This window comes from Pelophylax lessonae (genome assembly GCF_965119305.1).
Source record: "Pelophylax lessonae genome assembly, chromosome: 10".
Lineage (NCBI taxonomy): Eukaryota > Metazoa > Chordata > Amphibia > Anura > Ranidae > Pelophylax > Pelophylax lessonae.
This window is the reverse complement of record NC_138777.1, coordinates 182,616,114-182,641,199: the sequence shown is the minus strand read 5'-3', so window position 1 is coordinate 182,641,199 and position 25,086 is coordinate 182,616,114. Positions and strand designations below refer to the sequence as shown.

At 43.6% G+C, this 25,086-nt stretch overlaps 1 protein-coding gene across 1 annotated transcript in view; it reads right to left on the bottom strand.

Annotated features, from left to right (window-relative positions):
- Positions 1-359: 359 nt before the first annotated feature.
- The window catches only part of GNAO1 (G protein subunit alpha o1), a 414,541-nt gene continuing 389,814 nt past the window's right edge, over positions 360-25,086 (bottom strand). The window contains exon 8 of the mRNA XM_082269906.1: positions 360-2,406. Coding sequence (XP_082126032.1) covers positions 2,219-2,406 — 188 coding nt within the window. The 3' untranslated portion in view covers positions 360-2,218. The remainder of the gene's footprint in view (positions 2,407-25,086) is intronic.

The following is a 25,086-nucleotide window of genomic DNA, read 5'->3' as shown; positions in this document are numbered from 1 at the left end:
TGAAAAACTCATGATCTGCATTAGCAGATGCCTTCTGGCTGACTGCTTTGCAGGAAAGAATAACTGAACACATTTAAAAACATTATCTATTCTGATTGCCAAGGCAATAACTGGGATGTACCCAATCTGCATTGCGTTGAACGCTTTGATAATCTTGATGCACATACTTAGGATGTGGCCAGTTGACACACCCCTATGCCCGCATAACGGACAACATTTTATATTTTTGGCCAAGCTAATTTAAACACTACACTGACTTCCCAACATGAAACATTACCTTGGAGATACTCTTTAAAAAAATGGCATGATGTAGGTATGAAACAGCATATGATAAAAGAGCAGAATTATGGAGACAAATCTGTACAGACAAACATTCTCTTTATTAAGCTACATACGAGTTTCCATTAGTTACGAGAGTGGCTGGCAGCACCAAACTGAGCGCTCTGCAATACAAAGAACACACTCCAGCTTCATTTCTCGCTCATTTATTGAATCATTTAAGTTTTTTGAATTTTTTTTATAATTTTATTTTTCTTTAACATTTGTGACCGCTCTTCTTCAGTTTGCAAGTGAAATGGTGAAGAAGTCTGACTTCTAATCAAAGTAGAAATGACAAAGGTTTGGTCATGAAAACTGTGGATTTAATGTAAACACTACATTCGATTAAATTTATTTTTTTTTGTATTTTTTTCCGCTTTTTTTAAAGTTTTTTTTTTCGCAGCACAAACATCCCACATGAGAGGAAAAAACACCATTCACTAAAAGGGGGTGGGGCGAGAAAGAGGGGAAAGGGGAAGGGACGAGAGAAGCAGCACAAAGCATTCACTTGGGAACATAAAGGAGATTGTAAAGAAAAGAAGGCTATTCGTAATACACGGAATTGAGAGCAAAAATCCCTAATAGGAGAAAGATTCTGGCAGCTGGAGGTTTAGTGAGAGCTGTGCTTTTTCTATACAAACCCAGAGAGTGCATGGTATACAGTCCAGAGTACGGAAACTTGAACAGAATCAGATCTGTACAATTCTATAACCCCAGAAAGTTCTTTGTGTCTTCGGGTTCTTTTTTTTTTTTTCTACATAGGGCTTCAAGTCCAACAGAAATAACCCCAATTCCCCCAAAAGAACATGGATTTCCATGATCCCATTCTTTGCTGGAGGCCAAGCTGACCTCTCTGGCAGTGAAAGGGGTCTCAGACAATTAAAAAGATGCTTCTTTACAACTGGTGCAAGAAAATAAAAATGATAATAATATAAAGGGAGGTGTTAAGCTACAAGCACGTGGGAAAAAAAAAAAGAAAACAGTTTAGTTTCTTCTAAATGTACAGACTTAGCTAAACCAGATTTACAGCATCCTATGCAGCCACTAATTCAGTGATAACATTACACATCAACTTTTAAGGAAGGCTGTGTTTTTTTGTTTTTGTCTTTTTATTACAAAGGCCAAAGGTCATGCTACCAGCAGAACGTCAATTTGAGGGTCCGTAGAGCAGTGCGGAGAAATGAGGGACAGCGGGGTAAGTCCCCCGAGATTCTTGGAGACTGTTCCCCTGACTCCGCAGTTTGGGTTGGCACTGAAACCTTTTCAAGACAAAAAGGGGCCCACTTCTTTGCTTTTAACAAACTAGAGGGGCATCCCTTGAACCCTCACAGACCCTCATACAGTTACAGCACCCACAAAAAAAAAAAAAAAAAAAAAAAATGTTGAGCGCACTGTCCTGCAAGTCTCACAAACACTTCTACCTGGTTTGGAAAATGTTTTGTTTTTACTTTTGTTTTGTAACTCAAGAGCTGAACAGAAAGGATGTAGCCGATTCTTTTTTTGAGGTTTAATGGGGAAGCAGAGTGTGGTCATTGAAACAACACAAAAATCCTTAAAAAAAGGATTAAAATAGTTTTATGATCTCCCCTTTGTCTAAGATATTGTAGTACCCTCAGTGATTCTGGGGAGAGGTTGAAATTACGGCTCAGACTCTCTCAGAACTAAAGAGGTGGATTATGGGACACCGAAGAGATTCTTAAAAATCAAGAACATTCTTCTGCTTTGGGGATAGAGAAAGGGGAGGCAGAGAAATCCATTCTGTTGACAGCTCTTTGAGAAAAACTAAAAAGATTGGTTTTATATATATATTTATATATATATATATGTTTTTCATTTCGCCTTCTCAGTTTACCAACTTGCATTTTATTTTCACCAGCAGATAAATTGCTATACAGAGGAATCAGTACAAGCCGCAGCCTCTGAGGTTGTTGGCAATGATGATGTCGGTGACGGCGTCAAATACCACCTGGATGTTATTCGTATCTGTGGCGCAGGTCATGTGGCAGTAGATCTCTTTGTTGGGTGAGCGGTTTTTGCTCTCAAATTGTGCTTGAATGTAAGCGGCAGCATCATCATAAGTGTTGGGACCTGGAAAGATACAAGTAAGAGGTGAGAAAACAGAGGAAAAAGAATGCACAAAAAGATGCAAGGTATAAAACAAGTTATATGGTCCTTGATTTCTAAAGCTCCAAAATATATGTACTGTACTTTAAATAAATGGGGTTTAGACTCAAACCCAATGAAAGGGAAAAAACCCCACTTATTTGAGGTCCACAGGTTCCACCTTGGGGATATTGCTTTCTAGCAAAAATGCCAAACCCTAGATTATGTACAGTAGTTGGAATCCAATCCTTGGGCAAAGGGGGCTTTCAGAAAGAGCACCAAACCTGTGGGACATAATTGAAGTCTATGGCAAAGAGCAGTTAACCTACATGAAATTCGTGAGTTAGTTGAGGTTCAGCCAAAGCGCAATGGGGCAGTGTAAAGCAGCCATTAGGCTTTTACTCTGCTATGCCGCTCACATTTATCAAGCTGCCAGATGTGAAGGCATCCAGAGTTCGGGATGTGAGGATTCAGACTATCCTTTTAAAGAGAGGCAGGTCACAGTGAAGAAAGTCAGCATCTCACTCAAATTGAAGTACCGAGATCTTGTGATGCCAAGGTGATACAGGCCTTTAAACATTTACAGGAAACTTGCCACTGCGGACCACCCTCTACACATGCTAGTTGCTTGGCGGTCTTGGTCTCCAATAATTTAAATTATAGACTTTGAACAAGCATGCAGCAACAGAAAGAAACGTCAGACCCCCTGATCTGCAAATCACTGTAGGTTGGTGACTCAGAAGGAAATTAATCATTTGAATCGGCAAAAAAGACAAGCAACTGTTCAATTATTTAAAAAAAAAATGGGCAGTGGCCTACATTGCTGCCTTTAACTTTAGAATACGCTCACCTTGTTTCACTGGAAAGGAAACATTTTTCATCACAAACCTATCCATACACATAAACACATTTATGGAATCCCTTTAGAGATAAGAAAACTCAGAAGAAAAAAACGGATCAGATTGTAGCTGGTGGTGTTTTGACAGGCAAAGGGGTACTATGCTGCACATTTGGTGGTACTGCCCCTTGATTTCACCCTTTCGGACGCAGGTCCTTCAGATATATGAACAGGCAACGAAACTATCCATTAGGAACACCTGAAATTGCCCTTCTTCCTAAGCTTCCGGATCAGTCTCAAAGAAAAAAAGAACTTCTCCACATTTTTCTCATTGCTGCCACAACAGTAAAACCAAGCCATTGGAGCTCCAATGACCCTCCTTCCGTCAAGAAATAGGTTTCTGAACTTATTGATTTGCACCACATGAAGGAACAGCTTGCCTTTGAGATCAGTTTGCTCAATATATAGCCACCTGGAGTATTCGTATCCACTATGTGAGCATTGACCACTTCAGAACCCAATTATGACACCATTGTTCCTTCCACCATATCCTAGGTGGGGCAGTTGCCCCTTTTGGTGGCTACCCAACTCCCTCTTTTTCTTTAACCCTACTCACTTATAAAATTCCTCCAACTATATATGTAAAAAGATATGTGAAGTTCTGTGTTTGTTTGTCAACACACATATTTGCCTTACTTCTCAGTGGGCACCATCCCTTTATATATCAATAAAACAAAAATCCCCCCCCCCCCCCCCCCCCAAGTGCCACACTAGGCAGCGAGACCATGGATGGGATTTTGATTTTGTGTGTGCCATTTAGAAATCACACAAAAATATCAACACAATCAATTTTTATTCTATAAAGATAAATAGGAGTAGGTTACAAAAGACAATTAAAGTTAAATCAATTTATGTATACTGTTTGTCTTGCAATAATAAGGCATACAGGACCAAAACATTTCACGAAGAGTTCACTTATTTAGGATCCACACCTTAATTTTATATTCTCCAAGCACCTACTGTACATCTCATTCCTCAGAACATCATATATAGACATGAATGTTCCCTCAACTACATATATTAATTAGAGGTGGTCATCAACTCTATGTGGTCGTGCGCTATATTGGAATCAGACATGTGCTTTTCCTAAAGACACAGATGTAGCTTTCATGAAAGTGGTTTTATATTGAGGCAAATAGCATGTGACAGGACAGTATCCATATAGGATATAGAGATATGGCAATATAGTTGGAGCTTTTTTGATTGAGCCCTGTTAGTGTCCCCATAGAGCTGATGGCCACAGCTATTTAATATAGGACGTTGAGGGAACATTCATGTCTATATATGGTGTTCAGAAACGCGTTGGTCCTGTATACCTCAATACTGCAAGATGAACTGTATACATGAATTTATTGATTTTAATTGCGTTTTCTACCTTACTGTTTTTAGCTTTATGGAATCAAAATTGAGTATGTTAATATTTTTGTGCGGTTTCCCGGTGGCACACACAGTCTTACCCATGGTCTCCCTGCCTCGTCTGGCACTTAAAAAGGGTGTGTGGGGGGGGGGGGTGTATTTTTGTTCTATTAATTCTTCCAACTACTCTACCTACTGAACTAACCTAACCTTTAGTCCATGTTCACATCTGGGTGATTTGACATGTGATTTGACTTGTCAAATCGGAGCCTATTGATGGCAATGCAATGCCACTGTCCGAATCGGTGCAACGACAATGCCTCCGTCCAAACTACTTTTGGCGACTTTGGGTGGCGATTTTAATGGACATCTGCGCAGGAACCCACACAGATGTCTGTCAAATCGCCCCCGAAGTCGAACTAAAAATGCTGGTTTGAAATTGTGCGAGTTCAGTTAAACTCGCACAATTTACAACTCACCCTCAGTATGAACCTAGACTTAGTCACAGAACCTCAGAACATACTGAATACCTTTAGATACTCACATAAGATTAGCTAAGTTCTATTTTAATTATTGAGTAATTTTCTGTTTAGCTAATGGCTGTGACCAATCCCAATCTCTGTATTGTTTCTACACTTGCTTTGTATGGAAAATGTTCAATAAACGTTTACTACATCAAAAAAGAAGAATAGACAGAAGAATACCCCTTGGGCAAGCAATATAATCCAATATAACTTTCAGCTGACCGAAAAAAAAAAAAAAAAAAGCAGATTCTGTCAAGAAACGTTTATTGGATTCCTTCACTTGCCTGACAAGCCTAATTGGATCCACATCTCTGTAGGATCCTTATTTTTCCAAGTGACTCTCACGTGGTTTTGGTGACACATTTGTTGATGTTATTTTGCTCACGTCAGCATGGTTTCCTTCATATATGCCAATGAAAATGCAAAAGCATTTTGAAGCAATTTAGGAGGAGGTCAGAAGGTGGTCAACTGTACTGGTCAATAAGCTAATCTCAGAAGAAACTCAAATTGATTGCATACTGAATGCACCTAAAAGAACTCTGCATTTTCCTAATGACGCAAGCTCTTACACTGCACCTGTATTGCATTTCAACATGTCTAATTTCATCATTCATTGGCCCTAGGCTTTTTCGAGCCACAGTGAGGCTAGCAGAAAACAAATCTGTAAACTTCACCCTTTGCAACTCCTTCTAATCCTTACAGAGGGAGGAGAAACTGGCTATCCCCACTTTGGCTTTCACTGCGTGTTCCACTGTCTCTATCGGTTTCTAACACCTTTTTCATGATGTCACAAGTTTATAGTGAATTGATGGGAAGCATGATGTTACATTAGTTTACAAAATCTCTCTGTCCACAGCTTAGAAGTGAATTAGCATACTTTAAAATGTGATGCAAGAAAATCATTCAATTTTGTCTTGCACATCTCAAGGTCATTCAACATGTTATCCAATTTTTCATCAACAAACGTTATGCTTATTAAACTGTGACATTATTAAATGAGGATTAATTACAATGATTTGCAACTGTTATAGCATGGGTTAAAATGCTGAGAGATTGATGACCAAGGAACATTGGGAAAATTAACTGCTCATTGGAGGAAGAACTTCTAAAGATTATCAAAAACCTTAAATGAGAGTTCCTGTCAGTTTTACAGTTATCTTACACAACTTTTATTGCCCTCCTATTTAGCCTGTCCATCTCTACACCATGGCCTGTGCTGAATTTGTAGTAATACGTTTGATGACCAGTCTACAAATCTGAATTTGAGCTTTCTGTGACAAAATTCTTAAAGGAATAAGAACATCTCCCTCCACCAACTACTGTTCCTTTTATTTTTTGCATATTCATTGCCAGGCAGCAGAACAAGTTAATCTTTCATGTTTTCGTTTTTTTCTTGTTACGGTCATGTTTTTAGTCCTACCTAAATCAAGCTTTAGTCCAGTTTTCCCTGATTTCCTGCATTCTTTTGTTCACCTTTTGGCCTGATTCCCACGGGCGTAACTAAACGTATATCTGAGTGAGGGCTGAGTTTTGCCTGCATAGAATGCACAGGTATTCTGTGCACCCATGTGCAGGTAGTCCCATGCATGTCAACTGGGAGCAGTGGTTGCGTCAGTGCAGCTTCTTTGTCCCAGCTGACATGAATAGGACTTTTGGCATGCGGATGCATGGAACACCTGTATATGGCCTGTACAGGTGAACGCCTTTCAGTTGAGACGTCTGTATTTTCCTCCATCACCACAATAGTAGGGGATATGCAAGGCACTGTACTGTTCTAATCATTATTTATTCTAATTCCATACTCCAAAACAATGTGAACAGCACACATATTGCACCCTTTTTTCAGATCTCTGATAGTAAATTCTATCACATTGCCTACATTCCCTTTTGAAACCCTGCTGAAAAAAAAACTGAAAGAGACAAGGTCACCTTAGTCATTCAGGGCAAAGTGACAGTATTTATGCAGCTAGGTGAAGTCATTCTCTTGGTCAAGTGACAGTGCTTGAGTCTAGCAATTGGCTGTATATGCTCTCCATTATCCAGGTGTACTGTTTTTGTTTTTTTCTGGCTTAGGCATTACAAGGAGCAGCTAGGGAGCAGAGTACTGACAAGGTGAGTAGGTTTTGGGCTATTATGCTGATCCAATATGCCTCTATAGTTTGAGCCACTGTCCTCAAACATATGCAATTTAAGGGTTTTGACTTTACTCTGGCTTTCTAATTTGCATATTTGTTCCACATAAAGGACAGAGAAAGCAGAGCTAGACAACCAGTATTATGAGGTGAAGCAATGGCAACTCCTATACTTCTTTCAGAACACGGTTCCTTTAACAAATTATGTGTGTAACTTACAACTAGTGCTTCCTTAACCTTCTGACATCCGCGCTACAGCCTATATATGGCTGCAGCACAGACTTGAATTTTCGGGAGGCCATCTTTATACGGCCTCCCTCTAACGCGCTCCCGCGAGCGCGCATCGGGGGGAAACTGTGTTGGCCGTGTCCCTTGGACACAGCCAATCACAGATCGTGACGAATGGCCAATCACAGCGGCCATTCGTCACGATCGAGGCATCCAATGACAGATGATCTCATATGTAAACATATGAGATCATCTGTCATTGCCTCGTAGGAACAGTCTCCCCGCGCGCTCCCGCGAGCGCGCACCGGGGATAATCTGTGTTGGCAGTGTCCCTTGGACACAGCCAATTACAGATCGTGACGAATGGCCAATCACAGCGGCCATTCGTCACTCGATCTAGGCATCCAATGAGGGATGATCTCAAATGTAAACATATGAGATCATCTCTCATTGCCAGCTCTCCCTCCTCACACACAGACTGCAGTGTGAGGAGAGGAGAGATCGAATTGCAAATCAGCCCACAGTGCCCACCAGTGTGCCCATCTGTGCCCATAGATCAGTGTGCCCAGTGCCCACCAGTGCCGCCCAGTTCCCACCAGTGTGCCCACCAGTGCTCATCAGTGCCCGCCCAGCGCTCATCAGTGTGCCCACAGCGCTCATCAGTGTGCCCACAGCGCTCATCAGTGTGCCCACAGTGCCCATCAGTGTGCTCATCAGTGTGCCCATCAGTGTGCCAGTGTCACCGTGCCCATCAGTGTCACCGTGCCCATTAGTGTCACCGTGCCCATCAGTGTCACCGTGCCCATCAGTGTCACCAACGATGGCAAAAAAAATTTTCTCAGCCGAGGAGGCCTTCAATATAAATCAGTGAGGACATGGACAGGGAGCTTTCTGCTTCGGAATCTTCGGAGTCAGAGTCTGACTCCGAAGTAAATTACGAGCCGGTCATTAGCAGCGGGACGCAGACCGACTCCGACGAAGAATACTGCCTGCCTGCCAAACTAAGGCGTTCTGGTGAGGAGGAGGCAGTGCCATCCACCAGCTCCGCAGTGCCATCCACCAGCACCACAGTGCCTCGGCAAGAAAGGCCAAGCTCAAGTGGGGTGTCACCTCGCCCCCAAAGGGTTAGGACCAACGCCAGCCTTCCCTATGCCCTTCAGAACCCCCTGTGGCTTCCTCCCAACTCAGGAGAAGCCATCATCCCCCCTTTCACTGCCCAGCCAGGAGTCCAGGTCAACACGGAGAACTTTGCCCAAATAGACTTCTTCGGGTTAATTTTTACGGGGGACCTGCTGACGTCAATTGTGGCCCAGTGCAACCTGTACGCACAACAATTTATCGAGAGTAACCCCACATCATTTTATTCCCGTCCCTTTGAGTGGAGAGACCTAACGGTGGAGGAGTTCAAGATATTTTTAGGCCTCAATAAAAAAAAATGAACTGCAAGCATATTGGTCAACCAAACCCATCTACCATATGCCCATCTACTCTGCAGTAATGCCCAGGGCCAGGTATTTGATGATCATGAGGTTCCTCCATTTCAACGACAATACCCAGTGCCCTCCCCGAAATTCCCCAGCATTTGACAAGCTATTCAAAATTCGGCCACTTCTAAATCATTTTTCGGAAATATTCCCTCAATTATTTACCCCAGACCAACATGTATGTGTGGATGAGTCCCTGGTTAAATTTACCGGCAGGCTGGGCATCAAACAATTCATTCCCAGCAAACGGGCCTGCTATGGGGTGAAGGTGTACAAGTTATGTGACCGAGCCACAGGGTACACATATGCCTTCAGGGTGTACGAAGGGAAGGACACCCAGCTGCATCCCCCTGAATGTCCGGACTACTTGGGATCAAGCGGGAAAGTAGTTTGGGACCTCATTTACCCTCTCCTTGAAAAAGGCTACCACCTGTACGTAGACAATTTCTACACCAGTTTGCCCCTGTTCCGAAACCTTCACAGAAAGAAGACTCCTGCATGTGGCACGGTCCGAAAAAAACGGAAAGGCTAGTAAACACCAAGCTGAGAAGAGGGGAGACGGCGAGTCCGGGAAATGAGGAAGTTCTGGCTGTGAAGTGGAGGGACAGAAGAGACGTCTACATGTTGTCTTCGATCCACAATGACAACTATGTGGAATCCCGACGAAGGAATGGCCCAATCCGAAAGCCAACATGTGTACATGAGTACAACTTATTCATGGGGGGAGTGGATTTCAATGACCAAATGATGGAACCCTATCTACCCACAAGACGTACATATCATTGGTACAAAAAAGTAGCAATTTATCTTTTCCATTTGGCCACATACAATTCATACATATTATACAGCAAGTCCACCGAAAGCCCCCAACCCTTCCTTTATTACCTGGAGGAAATCTTCACTGCCCTTATATTTCCAAACGGCCCACCAGAACACATTCGATCTGACGTAATCAGTAGACTTTCCGAACGCCATTTTCCCAGTAAAGTCCCTCCCACACAAACAAACCCAAAACGGCAGAAAAAATGTAGGGTGTGTACCAAGGCAGGAATTCGAAAAGACACCCGCTATTATTGTCCCCAGTGTTCTTCCCAACCAGGCCTCTGTGTAGAAGACTGTTTCCGCCGTTACCATACTTGTCTAAATTATTAGTATGGTAAACGTAGTCCTCCGCCTTCACCCCTTATGCCACTGTATGCTCCTGAAATGACCCTGGACTGTTATTCAACGACACCTTTAGCTGCTGATTTTGTACCTATGTCTGCCTGCTCCAGAACTGACCCTGGCCTGTTTTTTGACCATGCTTCTGCCTGCTGATTCTGTTCATACCTCTGCCTGATCTGGGACTGACCCTGGACTGTTATTTGACCACGCCTTTGCCTGCCGATTTTGTACCTACCTCTGCCTGCTCTGGAACTGACCCTGGACTGTTTGACCACGATTTTTGCCTGCCTCTGGAAGTAGTGGGATTCATACCACAGGGGTCTCGCATATGTGAGGGGACCAGAATTGTTTTTCTGGATGAAGAAAACAATTTTTTTGTTTTTCTTCTTCTCAGAATAGGGTCTGGATCCCGGAGGCTTCAAAGCGATTTGGGTGGGAGAAGCCTCTACCCCTGTCCCCATTCTATCCCGACAGAGGTCCTACCTCTGCCTGCAGGACTTACTACCATCATGCCTCTGCCTGCCGCATGAACTGACCACACCAGCACTGCTCACATTATCTCGGCCTGCACTGACACTGGACTGGTATCCTTGCATGGAGAATTGCATGCACTGTTGCTGACCATGTCCCTGCCTGCTGCCTGGACTCAACTCCTGTGGACAACTGCACTTCTAAAACTACAGGTAAGCTTTTGTTTACCCTTTGCTCAGCAGAATGTATTTTGGGGTGTAATTCATGGTAATTAATGGTATGTGCATGCTATGTGTCCCTAGAACACCTGATGGTGTTCTTTGCATGTTGGGCCTCTGTATGTGACCTGACTGCGTAAAAGTCTCACACATGTGGTATCGCCATACTCAGGAGGAGTAGCAGAATGTATTTTGGGGTGTCATTTTTGCTATGTACATGCTATGTGTTGGAAATATCTTATAAATTGACAACTTTGTGTAAAAAAAATGCGTTTTCATTTTTTTTCCACATTTTCGAAAGATTCTGGAAAAAAATGACATGTTCAAAAGACTCATTATGCCTCATAGATTATACGTTGGGGTGTTTGCTTTCCAAAATGGGGTCATTTAGTGGGCTTTTCCATTGTGCTGGTGCTCCAGGGCCTTCAAAAGTGTAATAGGTGGTTGAGAAATGAAAAGTGTATTTTATGCTCCGAGAACGCCTGGAGGTGCTACTTCAATGTTGGACCTCTGTATGTGGCCTGGCTGTAAAAAAGTCTCACACATGTGGTATCGCCATACTCAGGAGGAGTAGCAGAATGTGTTTTGGGGTGTAGTTGTAAGTATGCATATGCCATGTGAGAGAAATAACCTGTTGAATATGACAATTTTGTAAAAAAAAAAAAAAAAATTAATTTTGCAAAGAATTGTGGGAAAAAATGACAACTTCAAAAAACTCACCATGCCTCTTATTAAATACCTTGGAATGTCTACTTTCCAAAAAGGGGTCATTTGTACTTTCCTGGCTTGTTAGGGTCTCAAGAAGTGAGATAGGCTGTCAGTACATTAGGTGTGATCAATTTTCAATGATTAGCATAATAGCTTGTAGACTCTCTAACTTTCACGCAGACCAAATATACACTTATTTGGGTTATTTTTACCAAAGATATGTAGAAGTATAAATTTTGGCCAAAATTTATGAAGAAAAATTACTAAATTGCAAAATTTTATAACAGAAACTAAAAAAAAAAACGTTTTTTTTTTTAAATTTGCGGTCTTTTTTCATTTATAGCACACAAAATAAAAAGCCCAGCGGTGAATAAATACCATCAAAAGAAAGCTCTATTTCTATGAAAAAAAGGACGAAAAATTTATATGGGTTCAGTGTTGCATGACCGCGCAATTGTTATTCAAAGTGTGAGAGCACTGAAAGCTAAAAATTGGTCTGGATGGGAAGGGGGTTTAAGTGCACAGTAGGCAAGTGGTTAAAGTGGTTCTAAAGGCTGAAGATTTTTTACCTTCATGCTCTCTATGTATGAAGGTAAAAAAAAAAACTGTGTGCAGCAGCCTCCCAGTGTGCAGCAGCACTATAACGGAAAGACGGCAACAGTGTGGGCTTCCAGTGCCGGGAGGGTGTCAATAGATGTCCTCCATGATCGCAATGCTTGCATGCAATGTGATCCCCAAGTCCTTTGGAATTTGCTGATCACAAAACAGGGTAAATGGCCATGTGGCTGACAGCTGATCACGGAATTAAACAGAAGCCAGTTATCGGCTTTCTTTTCTCCTCACGGTCAGCGTGAGGAGAATAGAAGAAAGCCAGTAATCGACTTTTGTTACAGGGACATTGGTCCCAATCTGTGCCCCCAGTGCTGCTAATCAGTGCCAACTAGTGCCACCTATCAGTGCCCATCAGTGCAGCCTCATCAGTGCCGTCTCATCAGCGCACAGAAAAATTACCTGTTTGCGACAAACTATGAACATTTTTATTTTCTTTTTGACTGCGCAATTGTCATTCAAAGTGCGACGACACTAAAAGCTGAAAATTGGCCTGGGCAGGAAGGGGGTATGAGAGGCCAGTAAGCAAGTGGTAAATTGCATTTTTCTTTATGCAATTTCTATTGATATCAATGAACACACAGTGTCGGAACATGTCAAAGTGTGCCATGAGTCACGTCAATTTACTTTAAATCGCAATGACATTCAATACAAATGCTGTTTTACGTACACATTTTCCTTTTCTATACATGGATATGGATTTATCTGACACACATACAGAACATGGTGTCCTTCTGCACACTGCGGCATTGAATAAATTAACACTTTGTTTAACCACTTTACCCCCGGAAGGATTTGCCCCCTTCCTGACCAGGCCCTATTTTGCGATTCCGCACTGCGTTACTTTAATAGACAATTGTGCGGTCGTGCGACAATGTACCAAAACGAAATTTACGTCCTTTTTTTCCTAACTCTACTCTTACTGTATTTCACTAATGACAGAATTATACATACAGCATATTTAGTAAAGAAAGGAGTTCACTATTAAGGATTAATGTTACAGAGAAAACCACTTAACCTGGTCTTTCTTGTCACATCACTTATACAGTACATGAGCAGGGGATGAACAACCTCTAATTAGAAAATAAACTTCACTGATGGAAGCAGATATCTGCACTGACTTCCCCCAGTTCTTAATACACATCAAATGCTGCAAGCAACATCCAAAGTGCTGAAACAAATGTCAAGATGTACCATCTCCTGGGATATGCACAGTGCAGCTTAGACAGCCTGGATATGATTCAGTACAACCCTAATTGTAGAAGCGTTTCCCTTTGTGAATGCTGCATTTTAGTGAATAGGACATAAGAGGTAGCACATCAGTAAAAAGCTCAAGAATACAGTGGTTAAGTTGGCCATACATGGAGCGAAAACTCCATTGGTTCAGCGAGGACTGGCCAAATTTCGATGTATGTGTAACTACTGTGTTTGAACCAAGCTACTGATTGACTTCTGTTTAACCACCCTGTTGGATAATTTCTGTTTGATCAGTGCTGACAGAATACAAAGACCTATGGTCAGCCATAGAGATAAAGTGTGTGTATATAGCCAAATTATTTTTCAAGTTTTGGAATTTATTGTATGCTGTCTGTATCCCTTTGAGGACACTTCCCTTAAAGGGGTTGTAAAGGCAGAAAGGTTTTTTTTTTTATTTAATATTGGCAATTAGCCAATGAGGAGAGAGAGAGAGGGCTGTCCCCAAAGCAAGCTGCTAGCTGTGGGAACACTTAAAGGGAGGGAGGAAGAGAAGCCGAAGAGGAGGATCCAGGCTGCTCTGTGCAAAACAAACTGCACAGAGCAGATAAGCACTGTGAACTGTTGCCTAAAACTGAACTGCATGTTCTAGATTAGGTGTTACTTATGTTTTGTACAGAGGCAAATTTATGTCTTAGTCTCTGGAGTCCATACCTTTTTTTATACAGCAAAGTATTTTGCTTGCTTTAGAAACTGCAGCTTGGCATTCCATGCTACTATTAAGTCTATGATCTACCAGAACACCCAGATCCTTCTTGATCAGTTTTCCTCTTCCTACAATGTATGATGCATGTATCTGTGTTGTCTGTGTCCCATTGAAGACATTTCATGCACTGAAGACACAACAGGAAGTGATGGGAAATCAGCATTCCCTCGCAAGACAGTTGTCACAATACCATGTGTCCCCAATGGACGATTTAACCCTCATCTTCTGGTGACAAACTTGGATTTTATATCACTTTCTGAAGAAAAATAAAGAGGGTGAATCTCCCCAGTGGGGACACAGACAGCAATGAAAAATTAAAACAGAAAAAGCTATACATGCACTAACAATAATGAAAGTGCTAGTGTGTCACAATTTATGTTTTTTTCTAATCTGTTAAATTCAGCAAGTATTTATATGGGAACATATATAAAAGGCATGCTCGCAGTATGGGGTTTCAGGGGACTCCCCTATAATATACAGTGGGGAAAATACCCATTTGATTCCCTGCAGATTTTGTAAGTTTGCCTACTTACAAAGAAATGAGGGTCTATAATTGTTATCATAGGTGTATTTTAAATAAGAGACAGAATATCAACCAAAAATCCAGAAAAAAAAACACAAAAACAAATGCTATGAATTAAGTTGCAGTTCAGTGAGTAAAAAATGGATTTTTGTAAGATCTTACCGTAAAATCCTTTTCTCTTAAGCTCATTGACAGACGTAGTCTTCTTGATTCTCAAGAGCTGGGTTATGTTGTCTCCGCAGGAGTAGGACTAGGCAGAAAGACAAAACGTTCTGGCTCCACCTTAGGGGCAGTCCCTGAGGGTATATCCTCCCTCTCTCTGCTACAGGGAATCAGTTCTGTTATAAAGCAGTAACAGAGAATTTAACCCAACCCAACTCAATGATAGAGGGGCGGGTACTACGTCTGTCAATGAGCTTAAGAGAAAAGGATTTTACGGTAAGATCTTACAAAAATCCATTTTTCTCTATCGCTCATTGACAGACGTAGTCTTCTTGATTCTCAAGAGCTGGGACATCCAGAAGCAGTGCCACAAATGAGGGGTGGGATTGACAAAATCAAATCCAATCTAGAAGGCCCAACCGGTGCCAAACTAGAAGTTTTAAAGGCTCATTATAAACAAAGAATGAGACTCAAATAAAAATTCCAACGGAAAAAACCCTCGAGGTAGACCACTGGTCTCCTCAAATGGCGGCCTGCAAAACCTTGCGGCCAAACGAGGCATCAGACGATGCCATTACATCAACTTTATAATGTTTTGTAAAGGTATGCACCGACGACCAGGTAGCCGCCTTGCACACCTGGACCACTGACGCCTGATGGCGAAAGGCCCATGACGCACTAAGTGCCCGAGTGGAGTGCGCCTTAACAGGGAACGGGGGCTCCCGACCCTTAATAGAATAAGCCTGTACTACCGTCTGTCTGATCCATCTGGAAATGGTCGCGGCAGATGCAGGCAACCCCTTTTTGGGTCCATCTGGGATCACAAAAAGTGAATCCGTCTTGCGAAACGAGTCTGTCGTTTTCAAGTATACCCTGATCGCCCGGACCACATCCAAGGAGTGTAAAGCAAACTCCCGAGGATGACTGGGCTTAGGACACAGGGAAGGTAACACAATTTCTTCATTCAGATGAAATTCTGAAACCACTTTTGGTAGGAAGGATGGATTCGGACGAAGAACCACCTTATCTCTATGAACCACCAGATATGGTGAACGACAAGATAATGCGGCCAGTTCTGACACCCTGCGTGCAGAAGTAATAGCCACCAAGAAGGCCACCTTCTGGGACAACGTAGGTAGAGGAATCTCCCTAATATCTTCAAAGGGAGGTTTCTGAAGAACCGACAACACTAAATTAAGATCCCAGGGGGGTAACGGCGCGTGCACTGGCGGAGCCAGATGTCGCACCCCCTGGATGAAATTCCGCACCAAGGAATGAGTAGCCAAAGGCTTCTGAAAGAAGATAGCTAATGCTGAGACCTGACCCTTGATAGTACTCAAGGCCAGTTTCTGCTCAACCCCTTGTTGCAGAAAAGCTAATATTCGACTAATCGAATAAGACCGAGGACGGAACCCCAAAGGTTCACACCATGCAATGTAGGACTTCCATGTGCGATGATAAATCTTTCTGGAAGTCGCTTTCCTTGCTTCAACTAGAGTAGGAATATAACTGAAGCTGACAATCCCTTGTCCTTCAGCACCTGGGTCTCAATAGCCAGGCCGTTAAAGCCAGCGATCGTAAAGCAGGATGGAAGATCGGTCCCTGAGACAGTAGGTCCTCCCTGAGAGGAAGTCTCCACGGGACGTCCGCCACCAGTCTGACCACGTCGGCGTACCAAGCTCGACGAGGCCAGTCCGGAGCTACCAGAATTACTGGAATTCCTTCCTCCTCTATCCTGCGAAGAAGTCTTGGCAGTAACGCGAGAGGAGGGAAGGCATACATTAGCTGGTATTGCCCCCACGGGGCGATCAGTGCGTCTGCGGTTTCTGCTAGAGGATCGCGGGAGCGAGCCACGAATCTCTGAACTTTCCTGTTGAATCGTGATGCCAACAGATCCACATCCGGGGTGCCCCACCGTAGGCACAACTGGTGGAAAACGTCTGGATGGAGGGACCATTCCCCCTGATCCAGAGTCTGACGGCTGAGATAATCTGCCTGCCAATTCTCCACCCCCGGAATGAACACCGCAGAGATTGCTGGAACAAATCGTTCCGCCCAGCGAAGAATGCAAGCCACTTCTTTGGCCGCTCGGACACTCTTGGTGCCCCCCTGGTGATTGACATAAGCCACGGCCGTGGCATTGTCCGACTGGATCCGAACCGGGCTGCCCTGGAGCTGCTCGGTCCAGTGAATCAGACAAAGTCTGATCGCTCTCAGTTCCAATACATTTATCGGTAACCTGGATTCTTCCGGGGACCAAAGTTCCTGGACAGATAACTGACCGAGAATTCCTCCCCATCCGGATAGACTGGCATCCGTGGTCACTATCGTCCAATATATTGGCAGAAATGACTTTCCCTGGCTGAGCATCGGAGACCGAAGCCACCAGACCAGAGACTCTCTGGTCTGTTTGCTCAATCGGATCTGATTGTCCAGGGATTCCGGATTCCGATTCCATCTGAGAAGAATCTCTTGCTGAAGAATTCGGGTATGGGACTGGGCAAATGGGACTGCTTCGAACGAAGCCACCATCAACCCCAGAACCCTCATGCAAGTCCGAAGGGAAGACCAGCTGTTGGACAGTAACAACTGGACTGCTGATTGAATCTTTCGGAGTTTCCCTACCGGAAGAAAAACTCTTGTCCTGACTGTGTCTAGAATTAGACCCAGATATTCGAGCCTCTGGGTGGGAACCAGAAATGACTTTTGCTGGTTCACCAGCCACCCGAATTCCTGTAAAGAAATCATAGTAATTTCTATGTTTTGTAGCAAGGTCTGAGGAGACTCTGCATGAAGCAGAAGATCGTCTAGGTAACCAAGGATCGATATGCCTCTTTGGCGCAGAAGTGCCAACATTGGGGCCAACACCTTTGTGAAGACCCGCGGAGCCGTGGCGAGACCGAAAGGTAACGCCACAAACTGATAGTGGTTCTCTTCTACGGAAAAGCGTAGAAACCGCTGATGTCCTGCGAAAATGGGAATGTGAAGATATGCGTCCTTGATGTCTATGGACGCTAGGACATCCCCTGGATGCAGGAAGGCTGCTACTGTGCGAATGGACTCCATTCTGAATCTTCTTATGTTGACAAAAGAATTGAGTGCCCTTAAGTCCAGAATTGGACGCACTTTGCCCTCTTTCCTGGGTATTGTAAATAGGTTTGAATAAAACCCTTGAAACCGTTCTGTCCAAGGAACGTGGACTACCACTCCTTGTTGTAGTAAATCTGTGACTGCTCTCCGCAGATCTTCTAAATGATCCAGGGATAGTCGGATATTGGAAGGGAAGAATCGCGCCGGTGGGAGAGATCGAAACTCGATCTTGTACCCTGACCTTATGACTTCGCAAACCCATTTGTCCGGGATTCTGGAAAGCCATGGATCCGGGAACCGGCGAAGACGTCCCCCCACCCCAGTTATGGGTGGGGGCGCACCTTCAGGCTTTGGACGGTTTATCTTCAGGTCTGGAGGGGGCGGGCTTTTGCTTGCCCGACCAACGACCCCTGACGCCTCCTGCAGGAGCTTTGGAGGACTTAATTTTTTCACCCGCGGGACGAAAAAACCTCTTGTGAGCAGAAAAAGAAGGCCCTCGTCTTTGACGAGTTCCTTTACCTTTAAAATTTTGCGGTAAAAAGGTGCTCTTTCCACCCGTGAGATCCTTAATGATCTCATCTAAGTTGGCTCCAAATAGACGCTCTCCTAAAAAGGGGATATTAGCCAATGCTTTTTTGGAACCTTGGTCGGCTAACCAACCTTTTAGCCACAGTGTACGCTTGAGAACCACTGCTGAGACTGATGCTCGCGCCAATAATGGAGTGGCGTCTAACGCCGCATCACACACAAACTGTAACCCCTGTATCATTTGTTCCAACAAATCTGATACCGCCTGAGGGACCTCTTCTAAGTCCCGGCGTAACCACTTGGTCCATTCAGTTACAGCCTGCGAAACCAGACCAATAGCTATTATAGGTCTGAAAGCTGATCCAATCAAGGAAAACATGGTGCGAGACATAGCTTCTATCTTGCGATCCACTGGATCTTTAAAAGACGGAGCGTCTTCTAGAGGAATAACCGTGGCTTTATTCAATCTAGCAATTGGTGAATCCACCACAGGTGGTTCTGTCCATTTCTTAATGAGGGTTTCCTCAAACGGATAACGCCTGTTAATGCGTTTAGAAATAGTAAAAGTGCGTTTTGGCAGACGCCATTCTTCTTCGATTGGATTGCCAAAACATTTGGGCAATGGAAAAACCTTCGCCACTTTGATGCGTTTTTTAGTCCCAAAAGGGATTTCAGTTTCAGCTATTTCCGATGGAATACCCTGTAACCTTAAGGTTTCTTGAACAGATACAATGAGTGCGTTTACCAACGCTTCCTCTCGGGCTATGGCTGATGCCGAAACATCCTCCTCACTGTCTGAAGAGACAGGACCCGAGACACCAATCCCAGATGAAGTACCTGCAACTGCAGAAATAGGCTCAGAGTCTGAATCCGAGGTTTCAGATAATAAGGGGTTAGGCGGGGGTCGCTTTCTTGCGCCCTGTCCCTGACAAGCCACTTCCACCCGGGACACAAAAGTTTCCATAATAGCTGACAATGATTCAATTGTCAGTGGGGTGCTGGAGGATCCTGCAGACCCCTCGAGGGGATCCGGAGGAGATACACGAGTGGCAGGGTCCATGTTAATTCAGGACACCTTTGCCAGCAAAAACAAAAAAACTTTTTCTTTTTTTTTTTTTTTGTGTGTCTCCCCCTAGCGCAATAGCGCCCCTCAGAGTACCTGCTTCTCAATCCCAGAGAGAGAGAGAGGGACCCCCAAGGCTCACCAACCGATGCAGTGAAGTTTCCAACCAACTGCAGTCAGCGTCTGTCTTACACAGACTGGAAGGAGCTGTTGCTTTTTCCCGGGTAGAAGGACGTGGCTCCGCCCCCTGTGTACGCCTTCCGGCGTTCCCAGCTCTCCACGAGGTAGCTGGGCTCACGAAACATGGCCGCCCCCATAGAAGAGACATAAGACTCCAAAAACATGGCGGCCGGCGTGACCTGAGGACATACATGCACTTGGTCTACGGCAAAATGGCGGCGGACCGCCGAAATAGTTTTCCCAGCACATCCACCTGCATCTCTGCTAAGAGGCGATATATGGATCTACAGGAGATACACTACAAATAAGGTAGGATTATACCTCCTATGTCTGCTGTAATGTTACAGTCTGCTGGGTAGAGTGTTAGCTCTCAAACCAAGTCCACTTCCCACAAACACATGCTGTATTACAAGGGGGACTTATAAGTATCAGATATATACTGACCATATATGGAGGGGCCCATAATTCATACTGCCTCATAACGAGGAAAGAAAAAAAAAAAAAGGAACGTTTACTCACCATACCGAACCGACAGGCACCCTCTCTTCACAATACCCTCTCCACCGGGGTGGGGGGTTGTGGACCACTCCGGACGCCTCGACTCTCTGGTTCCTGGCGTCCAAGCGAGACTTAACTCGCAAGGTCAGTCCCTCCACTGGGACTCCGTCGCGGCCGACCCAGCGCGGAGCTCTGGTCTGCACGCGCTCGTAGGCAGAAACCGGGGTGACCACTGGATCTCAACATCCAGCCCGTCGCCCGGCCCCGCATACTTACTTGAATGTGTCGCGGCCGACCAAGCGCAATGCCATGGTCTGCGCGCGCTCGTAGGCCGGCTGGGGTGACCACAAGTGTCGCCCAGTCCGGCATTTTTGCTTGAAGATCTCACAGGAAAAACACTGGAGAAAAACTACCTAAAAAAATGTCTTTTTCTAAAGAAAAAAGTCTTGCCAGGACCAAAAGATCCCAGCAAGGAACTTAGGTCCTTACTCCTGACTAGACAGAAAAAAACTGATTCCCTGTAGCAGAGAGAGGGAGGATATACCCTCAGGGACTGCCCCTAAGGTGGAGCCAGAACGTTTTGTCTTTCTGCCTAGTCCTACTCCTGCGGAGACAACATAACCCAGCTCTTGAGAATCAAGAAGACTACGTCTGTCAATGAGCGATAGAGAAATAGTTATTTGATCCCCAAGCATTTTTCTTGCTCCAAACACAGCAGGTCGAGTTAATGCCAAAGAGCTCCACATTTTGGTCCCATCTGACCACAGCACCTTCTCCCAATCCTTCTCTGAATCATTTAGATGTTCATTGGCATGACTGTACATATGCCTTCTTGAGGAGGGGGACTCACCATGTTTGGAGGAAGAAAAATGCTGACTATGACCCTAAGAACACCATCCCTACAGTCAAGCACATAGATGGAAACATGATGCTTTGGGGCAGTTTCTCTGCTAAAGGTACAGAATGACTTTGCCGCAGTAAGGGACCAATGGATAGGGCCCTGTATTGAAAAACCTTGGCATAAGAACCTTTTTCCCTCAGCCAGAACACTAAAGATGGGTCTTCCAGCATGACCATGACCAAAAAAATACCGCCAAGGCAACAAAGGAGTGACTCAAAAAGAAGCACAGTAAGATCATGGAGTGGCCTAGTCAGTCTCCAGACCTTAATCCTTGTAGCTGAAACTTCGAGTTGCTAAGAGACAGCCAAGAAACCCTAAGGATTTAGAGGAGATCTGTAAAGAAGAGTGGACCAAAATCCCTCCTAAGATATGTGCAAACCTGGTCACCAACTTACCTCTGTGCTTGCTAACAAGGGTTTCTCCATCAAGTACAAAGTCATGCTTTGCTTGGGGATCAAATACTTATTTTACTCACCGAACTGCAACTTAATTTGTAGCATTTGTTTTATGTGTTTTTGTTTTTCTGTTGAAATTCTGTCTCTATCATTTAAAATACACCTATGATAAAAAAAAATTATAGACCATTTCTTTGTATTAAGGATGTTAACCCAGAATTTATACAGAGTAGATTTTTTTCTTACAGATACCAGACTAAGGTACTGAAGAGCAAAACATATTGGAAAAACGTTTTTTGGCTTGACACAAGAGAAAGAAATAGTAAATTCTCTTCCCAACGTGAAGGGAAATCCCTTCTTGGACAGTGTTCTGGTGATGGCTGTGAAACGTTGGATTTGTCATAATTTTCTGCGCCCATAACAATGGCCATCAGGGCAAATTGTGGGAGATCTCTCCAGAAATGACACAGACTGCAATGATAACCTGACAGAAGTTTTACCACTTCCATCCTTTATGCAATTAAAAAATTTGACATGCTCATCTAGCTTTTAACCTAGAAATGTGAGTTTACAGCACCAGTAGTAAACCTCTATTCAAAGATTTAACAATTGGTGCAACCTACAGCTCCATACATACCTCCCAGCTTTCTTAGAGGAGAAAGATGGGTGCCTTTAAGCACAAAGTATGGTGGCACAGCCCTGACATGCCCCAGTTACACAAACCAGGCAGAATTAATCTTCAAAACCTAATTGGTTAAAGCCATATTTTTCAAAATTTTACTGTGAATAAACTTTTTGACCTTTGTTAGACCTGCACCCCAAGAGATGAAGACTGCATAAGAGTAAGTCCTAAAAAGAATAAAAAACACTTCACCCAAGAGTGTATCCCAGAAGCTATATATAGGGTGAAAAAAAAGACCATCTACTTTGAACCAATAGAAAAATGAAATAAATAGAAAACCTCCATCTACAGAACCCAGTTGATCCAGATGAAGGCAAAAACCCTATAACGCATTATCTAATTTGATCCAGTGGGGGAAGACATCCTTCCTGATCCCCTGAAGGATATAATATTCCCTGGATCAACAATTGCTGATGTTATTACCTGTAGATGTTACTGTCCAAATACACTGCTCAAAAAATTAAAGGGACACTTTTTAATCAGAGTCTAGCATCAAGTCAATTAAACTTGGGATATTGATCTGGTCAGTTAAGTAGCAGAGGGGGTTGTTATTCAGTTTCAGCTGCTTTGGTGTTAATTAAATTAACAGGTTCAGTAGATGGGCAACAATGAGACAGCCTCCAAAACAGGAATGGTTTTACAGGTGAAGGCCGCTGAAATTTATTTCCCCTTTTCTGACTGTTTTTCACTAGTTTTGCATTTGGTTAGGGTCAGAGTCACTGCTGGTAGCACGAGGTTATACCTGGACCCTATAGAGGTTGCACAGGTAGTCCAACTCCTCCAGGATGGCACATCAATACGTGCCATTACCAGGTTTGCTGTGTCTCCCAGTACTGTCTCAAGAGCATTGAGATTCCAGGAGACAGGCAGTTACTCTAGGAGAGCGGGACAGGGCTGTAGAAGGTCCTTAACCCATCAGCAGGACTGGTATGTGCTCCTTTGCGCAAGGAGGAACAGGATGAGCACTGCCAGAGCCCTACATAAAATGTCTCTCACCAAACAATCAGAAACTGACTTAATGAGGGTGGCCTGAGGGCCCAAAATCCTCTATTGGGCCCTGTGCTCACTGCCTGGCACTGTGGAGCTCGATTTGGCATTTGCCACAGAACACCAAAATTGGCAGGTCTACCATTGGCACCCTGTGCTTTGCATAGATGAGAGCAGGTTCACCATGAGCACATGTGACAAGACGTGAAAGGGTCTGGAAAAGCTGTGGACAACGTTATGCTGCCTGATACATCGCTCAGCATGATCGGTTTTGGTGGTGGGTCAGTGATGGTCTGGGAAGGCATATCCATGGAGGAAGGCACATTTCTATAGGCTGGACAATGGCATCCTGACTGCCATTAGGTATCGGGATGAAATCCTTGGACCCGTCAGACCCTACGCTGGTGCAGGGAGTCTTCCTGGAGGATGAAGGAATATATACCATTGAATTGCCCCCATGCTTGTCTGACCTAAATCCAATAGAATACCTCTGGTACATTATGTTTCGGGTTCATCCAACACCACCAGGTTGCACTTCAATCTGTTCAGGAGCTCAGTGATACCCTGGTCCAGATCTGGGAGGAAATACCCCAAGACACCATCTGTTGTCTCATTAGGAGCATGCCCCGACGTAGTCAGGCATGCATACAAGCACGTGGGGGCCATACAAAGGAATAAGTACCATTTTACGTTGCTGCAATTACATTTTAGCAAAATGTACTAGCCTGCTGCATCATTTTTTCCACTTTGATTTTCGTAGGTGTCTTTGAATTCAGCCCTCTGTAGGATGATAGTTTTCATTTCCATCAAGCGATGTGGCATCCTTTTGTTCCTAACACATTCCCCAGTCCATACCAGTATAGATCCAGCATGATAGGATTCCCCATTGAGATCTGATATATTTTCAAAGTGTTCCTTTAATTTTTTTGAGCAGTGTATATTTTGCGCATTTAGGAATGTGTCTAGCTCTTTTTTTTTTTAAAACAATCCTCTAATCTGGCCAGAACAATTTCTTCAGGGAGTCTATTCCACATTTTTACAGCCCATTCCATATGTGGAGGTTAAATCTCTTTTCCTTCAGACATAACAAGTGCCTCCTCCCTTGACATGATCTTAAAGTGAATAACTCTGTACCAAGTTCACTATATGGACCACTGATGTCTTTATTCTTGGTGATCAGATGCCCTTAATTGCCTCTTCTCAAGAGAATAAACTCAGTTCATCTAATCTTTCCTCATAGCTGAATTGGCAAATGCTTTTGCAAAGTACAAGTTTTCTATATCCACAACTACTCTTTTGTCTAAGTATTTGCCTACTTCCTCAAACAGAAAGCAGATTTGTTTGACTACTTATGCAAGTCCATGATGAACATTGCTGAATGCTTTTTATTTTTAACCATAATCTTGAGTATCTTCCTGATTACAGAGAATAAACTAACCAGTCTGTAGTTACTTGGTAAAGATTTGAATCCCTTTTTAAATACAGGTATCACACTGGCCTTGCACCAATCAAGTGGTATCAAGCCATTTATTAAAGAGTCTCACTTCATAACAGCTTCCCAACACAAATTTAAAAAATGGCCAGCACACAAAAAAAGGTTGATCTTACATTTTTACTGAGATCTTAGTTGCAAAACAGAACTTGTGCAGTAGAAACCACCAGGTGTTTTTTTTCCTTCATAAGCTATGTTTTGCTACAAAGGTCTCAGTATTAATTTGAGATCTACCTTTTTGGAGTGCTGGCCATTTTTTTTTTTTATCATTGCTTCCCTGAGGCATTTCCGGGGGCTGTGCACCTTACAAGCAGTGAGAGACATGCCCTACTCTGAGCACTATCATCTTTCTATACATTACCACCAGTTTCATAACCTGCAAACTGCGTTAATTCTGTAAGAATCTATCGCA